Source organism: Corylus avellana, chromosome ca2, assembly GCF_901000735.1.
Source record: "Corylus avellana chromosome ca2, CavTom2PMs-1.0".
Classification (NCBI taxonomy): domain Eukaryota; kingdom Viridiplantae; phylum Streptophyta; class Magnoliopsida; order Fagales; family Betulaceae; genus Corylus; species Corylus avellana.
Window position 1 is genome coordinate 49,307,739 of NC_081542.1, and position 15,092 is coordinate 49,322,830.

Sequence of the window (15,092 nt, forward strand, 5' to 3'; positions counted from 1 at the left end):
CAGAACTTGAGAAACATTGTTAAAACAAAAACGCCAAAAGACCAATCTCACAAATACTTCTTGGACCAATTATTACATAGAGTTCTTAAACCTTGAAATTAAAAGAGTAATTACAAGAAACAGTAACTTCGTTTGGCTCTTTTTTGCCCACATCCTGAATTACTCCTCCTTGTCTATATTGTTTCGAAGGAAGACGGAAGACATCGGTCAAAATAGCCTTCGATTGCAAAGAAGCCTCCAACAGAGAGTGCATACTGTAGAGAATTCGAGATATTGCGAGAGAGAGGGAGACAAGCACAGAGAATTTGTCGATCTGAGATGCAAGAGAGAGCCAGAGAGGGAGAGTGAACAGTGAAGAGAAGATAGAGAGAGAGAGAGACGCGACAGTGAGGGGCTGAGGAGTGAGGCCTGACTTGCAGCTTGCCTAAGAGACAGAGAGAGTGAAGAGAGAACTTGAAGAGAGATAGAGAGAGAGAGTGAAGAGCGGTGCGACAGATGACAGTTAGAGAGTTTTTTTTTAAACGGGTCTGGCGATTCACCCTCTTAACCCACCAGGTTGACCCGCCAAACACGAAAAATTAACAGGTCATAAACGGGTGATCCGATTATAATCCGAACCCATTTAGATCAAACCCATAACTCGTTAACTTCGTGTCGTGTTTATGTCGGGTTCGTGGGTCGTGTCAAAATTGCCAGTTCTAACTAAAGTGTAGCACTTATCATATTTACAAACTTATTTAATATATATGACACTTATAATACCAATCACTAAAATATAGACTACAATGTAATAGATTAAAATAGAGCCATTTTTGTAAAATATGAACTACCACCCGAATTTGCAAAAAGGTTATCGACTTGTAGTAAAAAGCTATAATATCCAAGCAATTTCCTTAGAAAGTAATAGTTAAGATTTTTTGAAAATAAAATTATACGGATATGATATCTTTAAAATATAGATGTTACTAATTCTTTGTTATCAAAAACTAGTTTTAGAGAGGAACTTAAAGTCGTACATAAGAGGTCTAAACGGTAAAAATTGTAAGCGCTTTTTCAAATTTGACTGGGGCATAAATCTCCAACAAGGCACTAGTGGGACCTAATGCGACTAATGCTAATAGGATTGAGAATTTTAATTTCAGAAGTCAAACTATCATCTTAATACATATTCAATCACTTTGGAAATTTTATTGAGACCATTATATATATATATATATATATATATATTAAATTTTGTATTTTTTTTCACTGTTATTTTTACGAGTAGAGATTTTTGGCAACCTGGGGTCATTTCAGCATCTGCCAAAGTCTGACGTGGCCAAATTTTTATTTTTAAATAACGTCAAATATATATTTTAAAAAAAAAAATGAAGAAGAAAGATATTAAAGGGAAATCTAAATTTGAGGTATTAGCACTAAATTTGAGGTATTAACACCAAATTTAAGGCATTTGTACCAAATTTAGGATGATCGAATCCCTTTGGTGATACAATCCCTAAAGAGTTAACCTTCTATCCCTAAATTTTAGTTTTAAATCTAAAAATAAATTTTGAAGCATTAAAAATTAAATATTAACACATAAAAAATTTAACTAAAAATTTTTTTATATATTTTTTTAATATATGTCCGACATTAGGACAGCCGCATAGTAGGACTCTCTTTTTAGTTTTTACAGTTAGAATTCATCAAAGTCAACTTGTGGAACTAAATAGTAAGTATTTCCCACTTTTGTCTTTCTCTCACACACGTCCTATAAGACAGAAACTCCCAAAAAAAAAAAAAAAAAAATCAATTGAAAATGACTATTATGTACGTAATAAGTTTTGGTCCTTTGAAATATCGTTTTTCGTTATTTGTTAATAATTAAATAAAAACCTTAAGGATTAAGTTTGTACTAAAAATATATTGAAAACTAATGACAATATATAATCTAAACAAAGATGATATAAAATTCAAATAAAGATTCTTGTTATTAGGCTAAGCGATTTTTTCAAAGATGTAGTCAGCCTAAGAGAGTAAGGTTGCGAGACTCATTTGCCCTAGACAGCTTAAGATAAATGACTCACCTGCCTTTTGCAACTCTCACTCTTTTTGATTGCACGATTTTATGCAATTTGAAAATTTAGCTTAATGAGGAATCTCAATCCTATACATTACAAGCAATTCATTACACGGGAAATATTTGCATTAAAAAGAGAAAGAAAATACACGAGAATTTGCATCTTGTACAAATAATAGATTATTGATGCTCTTGATATCTAGACAGGGCCATTCCCATTCGTTCCTTTCGAGTCTTTGACCATGCTAGATAAATGGTTCATATTTAGATGTCAGTTTAGTTGTACAGTGCTCTACTTCCTCGTCTGGGAAGCCATTATCCAAAAAACATGAATGTACGATAGTGGAGACAAAAGCAATTTGTTGTAAATTATGAAACATTTCGATTAAGGTCTCTTAAGAATTTCAGGGTAAGTGATTCTTTCCATTCAGGTTGTTCACTATAAATGAACAACATATTATGCCAGGTAATCATTACAAAGAAAAAGAAGAAAACCCTAAGGGGATGCCAAAAAAGTTTAAGTTTTAGGTTGAGTGAGTGAATTGTAATGGTGTTACATGGGTACATGAATTGTAAGAGGTGGAACTAAGCGTTATAAATTATATGAAACTCTAATTGTAACATTGATTAGTCTTTTTAAAGTAATAACAGAAATGTAGTTAGCGTGTTTTCCCTTGAATTGGGACAAAAGGTATCATAACATATTTTCTTTTTCTTTTTCTATTTAGTGACATCATTTGGTGCGTAGACAAAGCAATGTGACATAGGTTCTTTTAACAAGTCATTTTAGAGTAACAGTAGAGATGTGATTAATGCTTTTACTCAAGTCATGACACTTCACCTCGATGCGATTTAACCATAACAGGTTCGAAAGTGGTCGGACCATCTCAAAAGAACCCTAAAACCTATTTTGGGAGTCAGACCACTCCTAGCTTGTTTAGGAATGGTCTAGGTCAGGCCAATCTCAACCTGTTATGGAGATGGTCGACCGCCCCCGCCCCCGCCCCTTAACATAATCTTAACCATCTTTTTTTTTTTACAATAAATGGCCGGATTCAAGTACACAAAACTGTTAGCCTGTTACCAATTGTGTGCACCAGATCACCGTTAAGATGAAATTCTCAATGACAATTCTAAAAACCAGAGATGGTATGATTTCCTTCTATTTGCTCCATTTAACATCAAAAAATAAAACTAGACAACAACCTTCATTGAGCAGCCAATGACATCTATTGGATCTATATCAATTGCATATACAATGGATTCTAGCTACTTTTCCATTCATATGTTTTGCTTTGCGGGAGGTGATGTGATGGATTTCTTTACACAATCTACAATACCTTCACAATCTGTTGGAGGAAGGACGCACCCAGTGTCATCTTCAGAAGCATCCTCTGCATATGAGTGAGGCGACCGAAGGTTTCCATGAGTCTGACAGGCCTTCATCGTCTTACAATGTTCAGCTTCATCGTCTCTAATGTTCAGAAACACGTCGTACAAATTCTCTGGAGAAAAAGGAACAACAATAACAGAAGGAAACGATCGTTTGATTAGTATACTTCTTCATCTTATTTTGCATTGGTCTTAAGAATAACAACATTCTTAGATGCTGCATACGAGAAATCAACCTTGGCATTCCAAATCAATTACAACAGACAGGGTGTAAGTGAAACTCTAATGTTTCCAAAAGTCAGCAAAGCAGTTAAATGAACTGAAAAACATAATGGGGGCAGGTAGATAATATCATAATGAACAATGAAGTGATGAACCATAATACAAATTCAGATTTTAAATCTTACCTATTTTAGGCCTTCGAGAATTTGGAGCTCTAGCAGTTTGAAATTCATCTGCACAGAATTTAGAGGAAATGTCAAAACCTAGGTGGCATCTCAGTAGACAGAACAACAGCTTGTAAAATGACAAACTTACCAAACAAGTATAAGTCACCTCCAGTGTAGTATTTTACAGCAACCTCAGGTGCAGGTGACTTTTTCAACTCCTCTACAAAGAAATCAAAAGAACAGGCACCATCAGAATAACTGGAAGTTACATGTAGAAGTAAGATGGAATACAATTGAGAACTCTTGGTCAATAGGATCCGTTGGTTTCCTGAGTACTTGCAATGTGAGATCTTACAAATCAAGAGCACCAAGAGTCAAGTTAGGGTCGAGCGGTAGTATTAGGTTTTAGGAAGTTACACCACATACAGTTCATGTAGCAAAATAAGTATAAGCAAGAAAATTATAATCTGACGCCATTGAATACTTTTATGCCCATAGTATATGTGTGCAAGTGCAACCAGGCTAACATTATCAAAAATAGAACTCTCAACACACCTCCTTGGGCCTTGATAAATTTGTCATAAGTTTCAAATGCATGGCTCTCTACGCATTCAGAGAAGTGATCTGCACTAGTGATGAAACCAAATATGCAAAAATCAGCATTTCAGATGAATCCAAACATATAGGGACCTGATAGAAAAATAAAAAGTGGAAATAAAGAGTTCCAAAATATGAGATAATTAAATTATATATATATATATATATATAAAAGTAAAAAATAACTTCATTCAAAAAGGAGTAAACTCAAACACACAGGAAGTATATCGAACCTACTACTAAAAAATTTATAATATTTTCTTTTATTGACAAGTTAACACACTTAGTAGATCTTGAACCCATGGCCTCATCCTTAACTCCATTTTTATGAGAGGAGAATGCGCCATGTGAGATCTCATTGACTCCGAAAGAATACAATCTAAAATGAAAAAATAAATAAATAAATTGTGGAATAGAAACCACCTAAGAAATCATTAAATGGTATAGTAATCTTAAAAATAAATTTAATATCATGCTGAGGAAGTAAAACCAAGCAATCGTGTAAAAGGTGATCATCTAACTCCCCACTAACTTTGCAACATATAACACCAATCTATGATCAATAAATTCCTAACTCAACCAAAAACAGAGACTACAATGAATTTGGACTTTTTATAAGCTCTAAGACATAGGACTATTTCTTTAGAATCATTTCACTTGCTTACGAGTTAAATAAAAAATTAATATATGGCTTCATTTTGCTTCAAATAGAAAACAAGTTCTTATACCGTGAAAACAAGATACGTGTACTTACATGCCATTCTTGGGCTTATCACATACATAAGGACTGTCATGATATAATAAACAGCTGCGACATGTTGAGCAAGAAACCGGTCGACCCACCAAGCATTTCCACCTAATTCCTGCAATCATTTGTCCGTCACCCTCAAAACATGTCTAATGGTGAAAACCTTTTCAGGGTGACTTGTCTTATCGAAAGAACAAAAAATAGAAGATATTAAAGATAAAACATCTCAAAGAATTTTTGAAGAAAGATCTTTACTTCCATAATAAGCAAGTGGTGCATCTCATTCCAGCTCTCAGCAAAATGCACTTTCATGTAATCTGCCCTTCTCCACCAACCAAAACTCTCATACATGTGTAGAACAGATATAAAGGCTTCCATGCAAAAAGAAAAAAAAAAAAAAAACGTCAGAATCCAGAGATAGCAATCACAGTACTCAGTAGCCTACAATATGGTTGGACAAGAAACTCTTTTTTAGCAACTTACTGAAACCAAAGATCAAGTCAACAAGTTCTATAAAACTTTCTACTTCCCTAAATGGGTACAATTCATAATTATTGCACGTGTCTGTGTATGTAACAAGTTGAGCATACCGTTCCTTGGACCCTCCCATGAATCCCATACAAACTAATAAAATCTATTTAAGGTGTATTGTGTTTTTCCAAGCAGATGAGAATTATAATAGATGTGGTTATAAATAATTGACATATTTCTTATAACATACATATATGCCTAGCTCAAAAGGTATCTATGACATTTTACAGGAATTTAAGTACTTATTTTTCAAGTTTGTAAAAGCATTGGCTGTAAATCCCCACTTTGAGGATTTAACAAAAGAGAGTAGAAACAAACTTTAGCACTCACCAAAATAAGGAACTCTTGCAATAGTTTCCAGTACAAAGAACCTTGGATAATCTCGATCATGGTACAAGGTATCGAGTATCTTTATCGCTGAGTCCTGAAATGATTGGTAAGTTGAGTTATAATAAAATGGTATCAACCTCTTGAGACAGAAGTTCCTTAGCTACTCAATAATTCTTATACAGCATAACAAGCATAAAATAGCAATTAGCAGAACTCCTCAATTTTCCAGTGTCTTAGTATAAAGTTATGGCAGGAGCAGCTTTTATATAATTGAAATTTTATATATGTGAGAAAGGATACAGATATTCTGCCTGTTCCTTAGAATATTTTCATCATCTCAACTTCATACTCTTGAATCACAATCAAAGGGTTCATGGTATTATCAACAAGATTGCATCTGATTAAACATGAGAATAATTCATTGCTCAGAATAGATGCATAAATCTTAACCAGCCTCTATTTTAGAATAGAGATCATGCTGATAAAACAAAAAAGAAGTTTAGAATAAAACACTTGCTTTGCATCTTTCTATCATAATATACTGGAAATCACATCGATCAGCCGAATGTCGAATCAAGATTACCCAATTTCGAGCCAATAGTTAATTGTTTTTCCCACTAATATTCAAGAATGAACAGAATACTAAACAAAGAAGTATGCAAACTTTTTGGCAAAAGTTCAGCAAAACAGCATTTCATTTCACGAAATCAATGTTGGATCTAAATTCACCTCGGCAGAGAAAGAGGAGACAAGCCATACCGTGAGAAAGATATTCACAGATTGTTCAGCCTTGATAACCCATCTCTCCAACGATGAGCTTTCCGGTGGCTCGTTGCCACTTCCTTTCCCCCCATCATCAGGAGAAGTCTTCGGCGGGAATGACTCCTCGACTACCACTTTCTCCTCATTCTCTTGCAAAACTGTTGCTCGGACCCAGAACGACTTCCTAGCAAATCACACCGGAAAATTGATTCTTTACATCGGAAATTGATAACCCTTTATCTAAATCTCTACTTTCAACATCTACAAATATAACAGCAACCACAATGATGTCACATATTTGGACCAAGATTAGACCGACATACCTGGGAATTGATGGGCGTGTAGAAAGGGGGCTGTAACTTAAAGGGTTGTTCCGCGAGTAAAAGGAAGCCGAATTGCCGTGCCGCTTCGCTTTCAACGGCGCACAGGACGAGGCGGAGATTGCAAACACCGCAGGAGATAAATTCGTCGTCATCGTCGTCTCGCCGTGTCGCTCCCGTAGAGTTGTGGAGGAATCAAAAGGCAAATGGAACTCCAAGTAAGGAACAGCGTCAACCGCCAAGGAAAGTGATCAGCTTTGTCGTTGTCGACGTCGTTGTCGTTTATGAGTTTAGTAAAGAAGGGCGGCTGGGGAAATTGGGTTGTCGCAGATTCCTCTCTGCTGTCGTGTGTGCCCACAGACCACACCTGACACCACACTCGCGTGCGATACGAGGACTACTGACGGGCCAGGTTCTTGGGCTGCACTGGGCTCAAGCCAGCCCAACGCTGCCAATAGGCCCAATACACATGGTTCACGACTATTGAGATCTCTAAAACACCCTCAAACAACACTCCACATCTCCACCAATCACTGTCTTACACGCAGGACACCGTGCGTTGACCTTTAAAGGTCTACATCTCAGTTTTCTAGCTTTGCACGCTACTGTAGAAAGTCCCTTAAGCAAGTGAACCAGAACCACCGCCTTTTTTCACGGGGTTTCTGCCAAAACAGACTACTCCCTTTTGCCCAAACACATGATCATGGTGACCATTGATAAAGACTTGGGAAAATAATCAAAATATATATATATATATTAGGAAATAAGTTTATAAAGTTTGAGATAATACAGTAATATGTCATTTTAATTTAATATTTAAATTTAGAAAATGCCAGCTTTTAATACAACTTCTTTCTCTTACAGAATCACAAAGCAACCTATTTATTATATCAATCACTAACTAATTGAATTTAACAAGTCAATTTTTTTTCTTAATCATTTAACTCCTTACAAACAAATCCCTTCTTAATGGTAGTCGGGCAACCACCTCTCTAATTTTACAGGGATGACACCGCTTTTGTGACTAACTTCATCTACATTTGTGCATACCCGACCATATTTAGTAGTTCTTTCCAAGAATGAAGCACATTTGTAAACATATTCTAGTAAATGTTGTAGTATTTCTAACAATAATCTTGAAAGTCGTCGACATGGAAAAGACATTTTCATTATAGAGAATCGACGAAGAAAGTTCTCTAAACGGATTGGGCTTAATTGCGGTAAAAAAAAAAAAAAAAATTGAAATTAAATCTTAAAAAATACTTTTTTTTTTTTTTTTTTTTTTTTAGCAATACCTAAACCAAATTCATAGTGATGAAAAAAAGTTATTTAACAATGGCATGAAAGTTTACACGTGGAAAATATCAGTGTGGGCATGGCACCCTGTCACCTTGATCAAGCCTGTTTTGGGAAGAAAGAGAGAGAGAAGGACTTCAAAACAACCATTCTCTTAGCTTTCAAGTTCCCATCTCAAAATCCCATTCTTTATATGCATTCTTCCAATTGTCTGGTTCTGAGTTTGACAAAATTCCCAAAACTATGGAAGATGAAAGAGAGATTGTCACCCAAGTTTCAGGCTACTTAGACAAGGAAGGAGTTGAATTGAAGAGGTTTAGATCATGCCTCAAATGGGTGTGCCTTGATCAATCCAATATTTGGAGAGCTTGTCTCTCATGGTTTATCTTCTCCCTTTTCACCATCGGCGTTCCAATTGTATCCCATTTTGCCCTTTCATGCTCAAGCTGCGATGACAACCATAGCCGACCATACCGGGCAGTGGTCCAATTCTCTCTTTCCATATTCGCGACGCTCTCATTCGTCTGTCTCTCTCGCTGGTCTCGTCAATATGGTTTGAGAAGGTTTCTCTTTCTCGATAAATTATGTGACGCCAGCGACAAAATCCAACGGGGGTATGCAGAACAGCTCCAGGTGCACTTTTCTTCCAAACATTTCCAATCTTGTTTCTTGGACTCTTAAGTGTTTGTGCATCGTTTGAGTCAATCATTTTGCATATTGGGACAAAAGGAAAGAATGCAGAATTGAGAAATCCGATGTACATTAGCTTTTCCTTCAAATTTTCGTGTGTATGTGAATACAATTTTTGAATCATACATATTGTATTGCAAATCCAGTAAACTTTAGGCCTTGTTTTGTTATTTATGTTTAAAGAAAGTAACTTTGTTAAAAACAAATTCAGCCATCTCAAGATTATATCAACATGTATTGCGAGATTATGGTTTCAGTGCAAGGTTTCCTGGCAAATCTAGTTAGGCAGTAAACTCCTTCCCCTGTTTCTCTGTTTTGGCTCCAACTTCCTTGGCAACAAGACAATACTGCGACAACTTTCTCATTTTCTGTAGAAGACTTATGAGGAAATAACTACCTTTTGAACTCAATTTCACGAACAGGACATTTAGCATTGCTTTCTTGGTATATGATTTTAGACGGAGGAAGCATCTCAGTGTTTGTGACTCCAAACCAAGCCACTTGTTTTTCAAATGAAAATCACCCATAAAGCAAACATATTCTGTACTGTTCAAATATGATAGCCAATCTCTATTTTTCTACCTGTTCACTATATTACATATGATTTTGAAGTCTAGTGCTTGGATCACTTCGCATGTCACAACTCATGAAAATATGTGAATGATTGAAAATTTTATTTTCTTGTTCTTGCAGAGGTCAATGAAGCTCCTATTGATTTTTACCCTCCCAGGTCTTGTTGCCATTTGTGCCTACAAAGTATGGTGGTATGTTTCAGGATCCACCGAACTTCCCTATTATGGTAACATCTATATCAGTGACACTATTTTATGCACATTGGAGCTGTGTTCATGGATTTATCGGACGGCAATTTTCTTCCTCGTATGCATTCTCTTCCGAACTATTTGCTATCTTCAAATACTCAGACTAGAAGACTTTGCTCAATCTTTTCAGAAAGAAACTGAGGTGGGATCAATATTGATGGACCACCTCAGAATCAGAAGAAATCTCCGGATCATTAGCCATCGCTTCCGAGCATTCATTTTGTTTTCTCTGGTTTTGGTCACGGCAAGTCAGCTCGCTTCCCTTCTAATGACAACACGGTCTAGTGCTAAAGTCAATATCTACAAGGCTGGAGAACTTGCAGTAAGCATTGTTTCCCATTCTTTCTCTTAGTGATATACAATATGATATAGATTTAAAAGGCTGATAATTATGTATTGGACTAATGCTATAGATAATAACAAGTGATACAAACATTTTAAAGGGCTGTGCATCAAACACGTCTTTTTTCTTTTGCTAAATAATTGTGAAAAAGAGAGAATGGTTAGCACTGAACTCTCAAACTCGCCTCAAAAAGTGTACTCAGAAGCAATGTTAGAGTCAGATACAGGGTAATAATAAGTCTTCCGAACCATTGAGTATAAAAATCTTACAAGATAATATGTGAGAAAACATAGAACTATATATTAATGAATTTAACTCTACTTAATTGTAATGGTGCAGATATGCTCCATTAGCCTGGTGACTGGGCTTTTCATATGCTTGCGCAGTGCAACAAAGATTACACATAAAGCATATTCTGTTACAAGTCTGGCTGCAAAGTGGCACGTCTGCGCCACAATAAACTCTTTTGATAATGCGGACTGTGAGACTCCAAGGGATCATATTACTTCAGCACAAGTATTTCCTACAACTAGAGTGGATTGGGAATCAGATAATGAAGAAGGAGATGGAGATGATGATATTGACAATACCAAGTTGGTGCCAATTTTTGCGCATACAGTTTCAATCCAGAAGAGGCAAGCTCTAGGTGAGTTATCAGATTATCAATGTTTATAAACAACATGTAGGATTGGAAAAGGTTTTTGTAATCACCTATAGGTTTTTTTTTTTCAGGGAATGGCATGTGGCATTTAATTTTTCTCATAAGCAATATGTGGAATTTATTTGATTTCCTTTTTCTCTAAACCACATCTAGGATTATTGTTTTTGCACTTCTTCTTGTTTTCCTTTCTAAATGAAATGTAGAATTCATTTTAGTGAACATCAAGTAGGATTTAAGTTTCAATCTAAACAACATGAAGGATCTAAATGTAGCAAAACAACATGTAGCTTTATTCTTGCTTTCTAAATTCCCATGTAAACTATGGATCCTGAGTTTTGCTTGCTAAATTCCCAGTGACATATTTGGAGAACAATAAAGCTGGAATTACATTGTATGGGTTCATGCTGGACAGAACATGGCTTCACTCCATTTTCGTGATTCAACTGGCTCTTCTGCTCTGGATGCTGAACAAGACAATCGGTGTAACTTAATTTTTTTTTCCTACTTAGAGAGAGAGAGAGAGAGAGTTTTATGCATACATATGGATCCTAAATGTAATTAGCTAAAATTGTAAATTTTTTTACTTCGGCTTGCGCTGGTTTAAGTGAATCTTTATAACTGGATAATGTAGTTTTAGTCAATGAAATATTACATATTTCCTCTGCCAATTACCAAAAACCAACTATTGTCATCAGAGACAGCCATGGCGCACAATCGCTTATGATAGTGTGATACTGTTGACTAACACTTAAAGAACTTGAAATTGGCCTCACTAGACGAAAACACATCAACTGAGCTCCATGTTGATTGATAATGCTATTGCACACAATGCAAATATAGTGAAACTTTTCATGTGATACAAGACAGATCCCTTTATTCATATAATTGCTGCCCATATATGCATGTCAGATTGCAGAAAGGAATCAAGCTCTAGAACATTATCAGATCATACTTTTTTCAGTTATTGCAAGTCCTTCCCCATGTTCGTCACTCCATTTCATCTAGAAAGTCTGCATATCACAAAAGAAAAAAACTTATTAGCTGAGAGAATTCAAAAGCCATTCATGGTGTCTAATAAATGATATGATGTTTTCTTAATATGAACTTATGAATTAGAGAAGGAAAGAAAATGCTCAAAGATGGCTTATTCTATGAACACTAGCGGTCAAATAAGGTCAGAAATATTGGCATAAACCCAACACTGAATTAGCGGATTATGGCTAACCTATGTTTCGACACAACCCGAACCTAACAAGCAATATAAGGGCTAACAATTTTTTATATAACCCGCGAACTTGACATGAAATTAGTGAATTAGAATTGAAGGGTATAACCCATTTAATTAAATGGGTCGGATTATAGTTGACCTACATAGGCTACCTATACCTTGACATGCCCGAAACCGACACGACAACATCAATTACCGCCCTACTTTGAGCCATCAAAGCACATTCCAACCATGTTTTTGGGCACACACACACCGACACAGTAGGCACACCCATACACACACACAGATTACTTGCTGCAATTCACATGGACGTCAATTGGCACAGTAATATGGATTTTGCACAATTGAGGAAGCAGTTGGGCCCTCTCAGGCAAAGCACCAATATCTATTGCAGCCTGTTTGAAACATTCACAGAGAACTCTGCGTGATTGGGTGGTGCTAGCCTGTTTGTACACATACTCAGCACCCATACAGCAAGAGCGGCTTGGTGCCGCTGGGCCAAATCCCACCAAAAACAGCTCGCAGGGAATCAAAGCTACAATGGCATCAAGGCATGTAATTGTGGCATCTGAAGGGCTTGCGTTAAACACCAAAATCACCAACCCCAAAGCCAATACAGACCAACCCTTCATTTTCTTCTCCATTCTCTTCTGGACTATGAACTATTGCGCTGCTCAAAATGAACCATTTGGTGCTATTTTTTCTTATAGTGATGTGCCAACAATGCCCTTGTGCCCATCATTAAAGTCGAGTTAAAGCACTTCTTATTATGAAGAAAAGCTTATTTCTTTTACAATTTCAAAAAATAAATTGTAAAATTTTCAAATGATGTGAATTAAGGTGATTTTTTTTTTTTTTGGGGGGGGGGGGGCCATCGAACAACATGAAAAATGGTACATATTAAAAATGTGACATGTTAGCAAGAGATTTGAGTATATTTTCATTAAGTTTTTGTGCTTCATGTCGTAGAAAAACTCCGAGCAAAAAATTGTCTTTTGATTTATTGAAGAAACGTTTCTTCAAAAGTAAATAAAAAGCTTTTTGGAAGGAAAATTGTATTTGCCTCCCTCGGTAACATGCCACCCTTTTAATAGGTAGCATTTTTCGAGCCGTTTGATGCAAAAAAAAAAAAGGGTTTTGAATTCACATCATTTTAAAATCTACAATTTCTTTAAAATTGCAGTATATCTTAATCCAATAAAATAAGTTCATAGTTTCCGCTTCTAATTAATAAAGCAAATTAAACAATGGGCAGTTTGATTGTCAAACACCCTTTAATTAATGTTGCATTAAAGTTAGACTTTAATAGGATCGCAAGAACATTGATTAAGTAATTAAAGCTATAATTTATTTTTAGTTTAGATTTATCATAGCAGGAAAAGAGAGTGGTAAGAGTATTAAATGATGAAATTTATTATTTATTATTTCCTCATAACCGAAAGGCTAGACGCTTTAGTAGAATGCCAATGAATTTCCTCAATATATATCGAGGACTACTTGCTGGTGCTAAATTGCTAATGGATGAGATGAATCGCTAAAATTTATTTTTATGAGTTTATCTTGGAAGTGCCAAAGTGCTAATGTAACAAGAGCTGTGGCAGGACGGACTGGATATATTTTGAGGCATAAGGTGTAAAGTTTAAGTGGAGTATTTTTTTTTAATATTTAAATATTAATTAAATAATATTTATTTTAATATTAATATTATATTTTTTATTTAAAAATTATTATTCTTGCTTTTTGAGATGAAAAATTACTAATTAGGTTTTTATATTCAAGATTTTCTAACATCTCCTTTTCAATTGATAATATGGTTAATCCATTTAATCTTTCTTGTAACATTGTTGGTCTTAGCTAGAATTTCATCAAGAGAGTCTCTTTTTTTTTTTTTCTTTTTTTTATTATGGAAAACATATGATATTATCTCATTCTCTCTCTTTTTTTTTTTTTCTTTTTTTTATTATGGAAAACATATGATATTATCTCATTCTCAAGAAAATATTCAACATAGGTTCAATGCTGTTCGCTCTAAAACACAAATCTCACGTATACATGCAGGAAAATTGCATTTCCATGTACTTTCCATGACCTGTGTTGTTGCCAACCTTGCCACCATGTGAGCAGCCTGATTTGCACCTCTTTTTACGTAAGTCATTGTCCAATGGAGGAAATTCTAAAAGGCCGACCGTATATCTTCAATCAGATGGCCCCTTCGACTCCAATCTAGTGTTGTAGACACTACTGCCTCAATGATCACCTTTGCATCCCCCTCCACATTAATTTGCAAGAGACCCATTTCATGTGCTAGTTGAATGGCCATGGTAGCTGCTAAAGCTTTAGTTGCTGCTGGTTCGAGTAGGCCCACCCGCAGGGACGGAGCCAAGAAATTTTATGGGAGGGGGCCAACCAAATTTTTTTTATCAAAAAAAATTATTTTGGTTGTTTTTTATGAAATAAAGACTACCGTAAAGGCAAAAAAAAGTTGACATTTGAAAGTAAGGGCTAAAAATAAAAAAACTTAGTGGGTATGGACCAACAAAATTAAAAATAGGGCCAATTTTTTTTTTTTTTTTTTTTTTTGAGGGGGCCAAATAACTAAAATTAAAAATTTAACTTTACTTTTTTTGATTTTTTTTTTTAATTTTTTTATTATTTTTTTTACTTTTAATATTTTTTTCCTTATTTTGGGGGGACCATGGCCCACACCGGTCCCCCCCTCCCTCCGTCTCTGCCCACCCGCGTGAGATTCCTCGCTGCCACTAGCTCGCCTTGATGATTCCGGACGACCACACCCAATCCTATCCTCTCCGTTTACTTCCCAACCGCTGCATCCCAATTCACATTATACCAGCCTTGTTGAGGATTAATCCAAGAGAGTCTCTTTTATTAGAAGGGCAAGGCTTATGTGTGGTAGTTCAAAACTAC

General features: G+C 35.6%; 3 protein-coding genes across 3 annotated transcripts; 1 reads left to right on the forward strand and 2 right to left on the reverse strand.

Moving 5' to 3' along the window:
• Window positions 1-3,186: 3,186 nt before the first annotated feature.
• Window positions 3,187-7,450, reverse strand: LOC132170701 (ubiquinol oxidase 4, chloroplastic/chromoplastic). Its single transcript, XM_059581780.1, has 9 exons — window positions 7,132-7,450; window positions 6,806-6,992; window positions 6,047-6,140; window positions 5,441-5,556; window positions 5,192-5,300; window positions 4,396-4,464; window positions 3,989-4,060; window positions 3,859-3,906; window positions 3,187-3,564 (listed from the first exon to the last, which is right to left on the reverse strand). The coding sequence occupies exons 1-9, from the start codon at window positions 7,281-7,283 to the stop codon at window positions 3,341-3,343; spliced, it is 1,071 nt and encodes a 356-aa protein (XP_059437763.1). The 5' UTR covers window positions 7,284-7,450; the 3' UTR covers window positions 3,187-3,340.
• Window positions 7,451-8,626: 1,176 nt separating this feature from the next.
• Window positions 8,627-11,600, forward strand: LOC132172242 (uncharacterized). Its single transcript, XM_059583710.1, has 4 exons — window positions 8,627-9,057; window positions 9,808-10,257; window positions 10,618-10,924; window positions 11,294-11,600. Exons 1-4 carry the CDS (start codon window positions 8,668-8,670, stop codon window positions 11,428-11,430), a joined length of 1,284 nt encoding a protein of 427 aa, XP_059439693.1. The 5' UTR covers window positions 8,627-8,667; the 3' UTR covers window positions 11,431-11,600.
• Window positions 11,601-11,619: 19 nt separating this feature from the next.
• LOC132172243 (non-specific lipid-transfer protein A-like) lies at window positions 11,620-12,829 on the reverse strand. Its single transcript, XM_059583712.1, has 2 exons — window positions 12,459-12,829; window positions 11,620-11,949 (listed from the first exon to the last, which is right to left on the reverse strand). Exons 1-2 carry the CDS (start codon window positions 12,809-12,811, stop codon window positions 11,937-11,939), a joined length of 366 nt encoding a protein of 121 aa, XP_059439695.1. The 5' UTR covers window positions 12,812-12,829; the 3' UTR covers window positions 11,620-11,936.
• Between the last annotated feature and the right edge of the window lie 2,263 nt (window positions 12,830-15,092).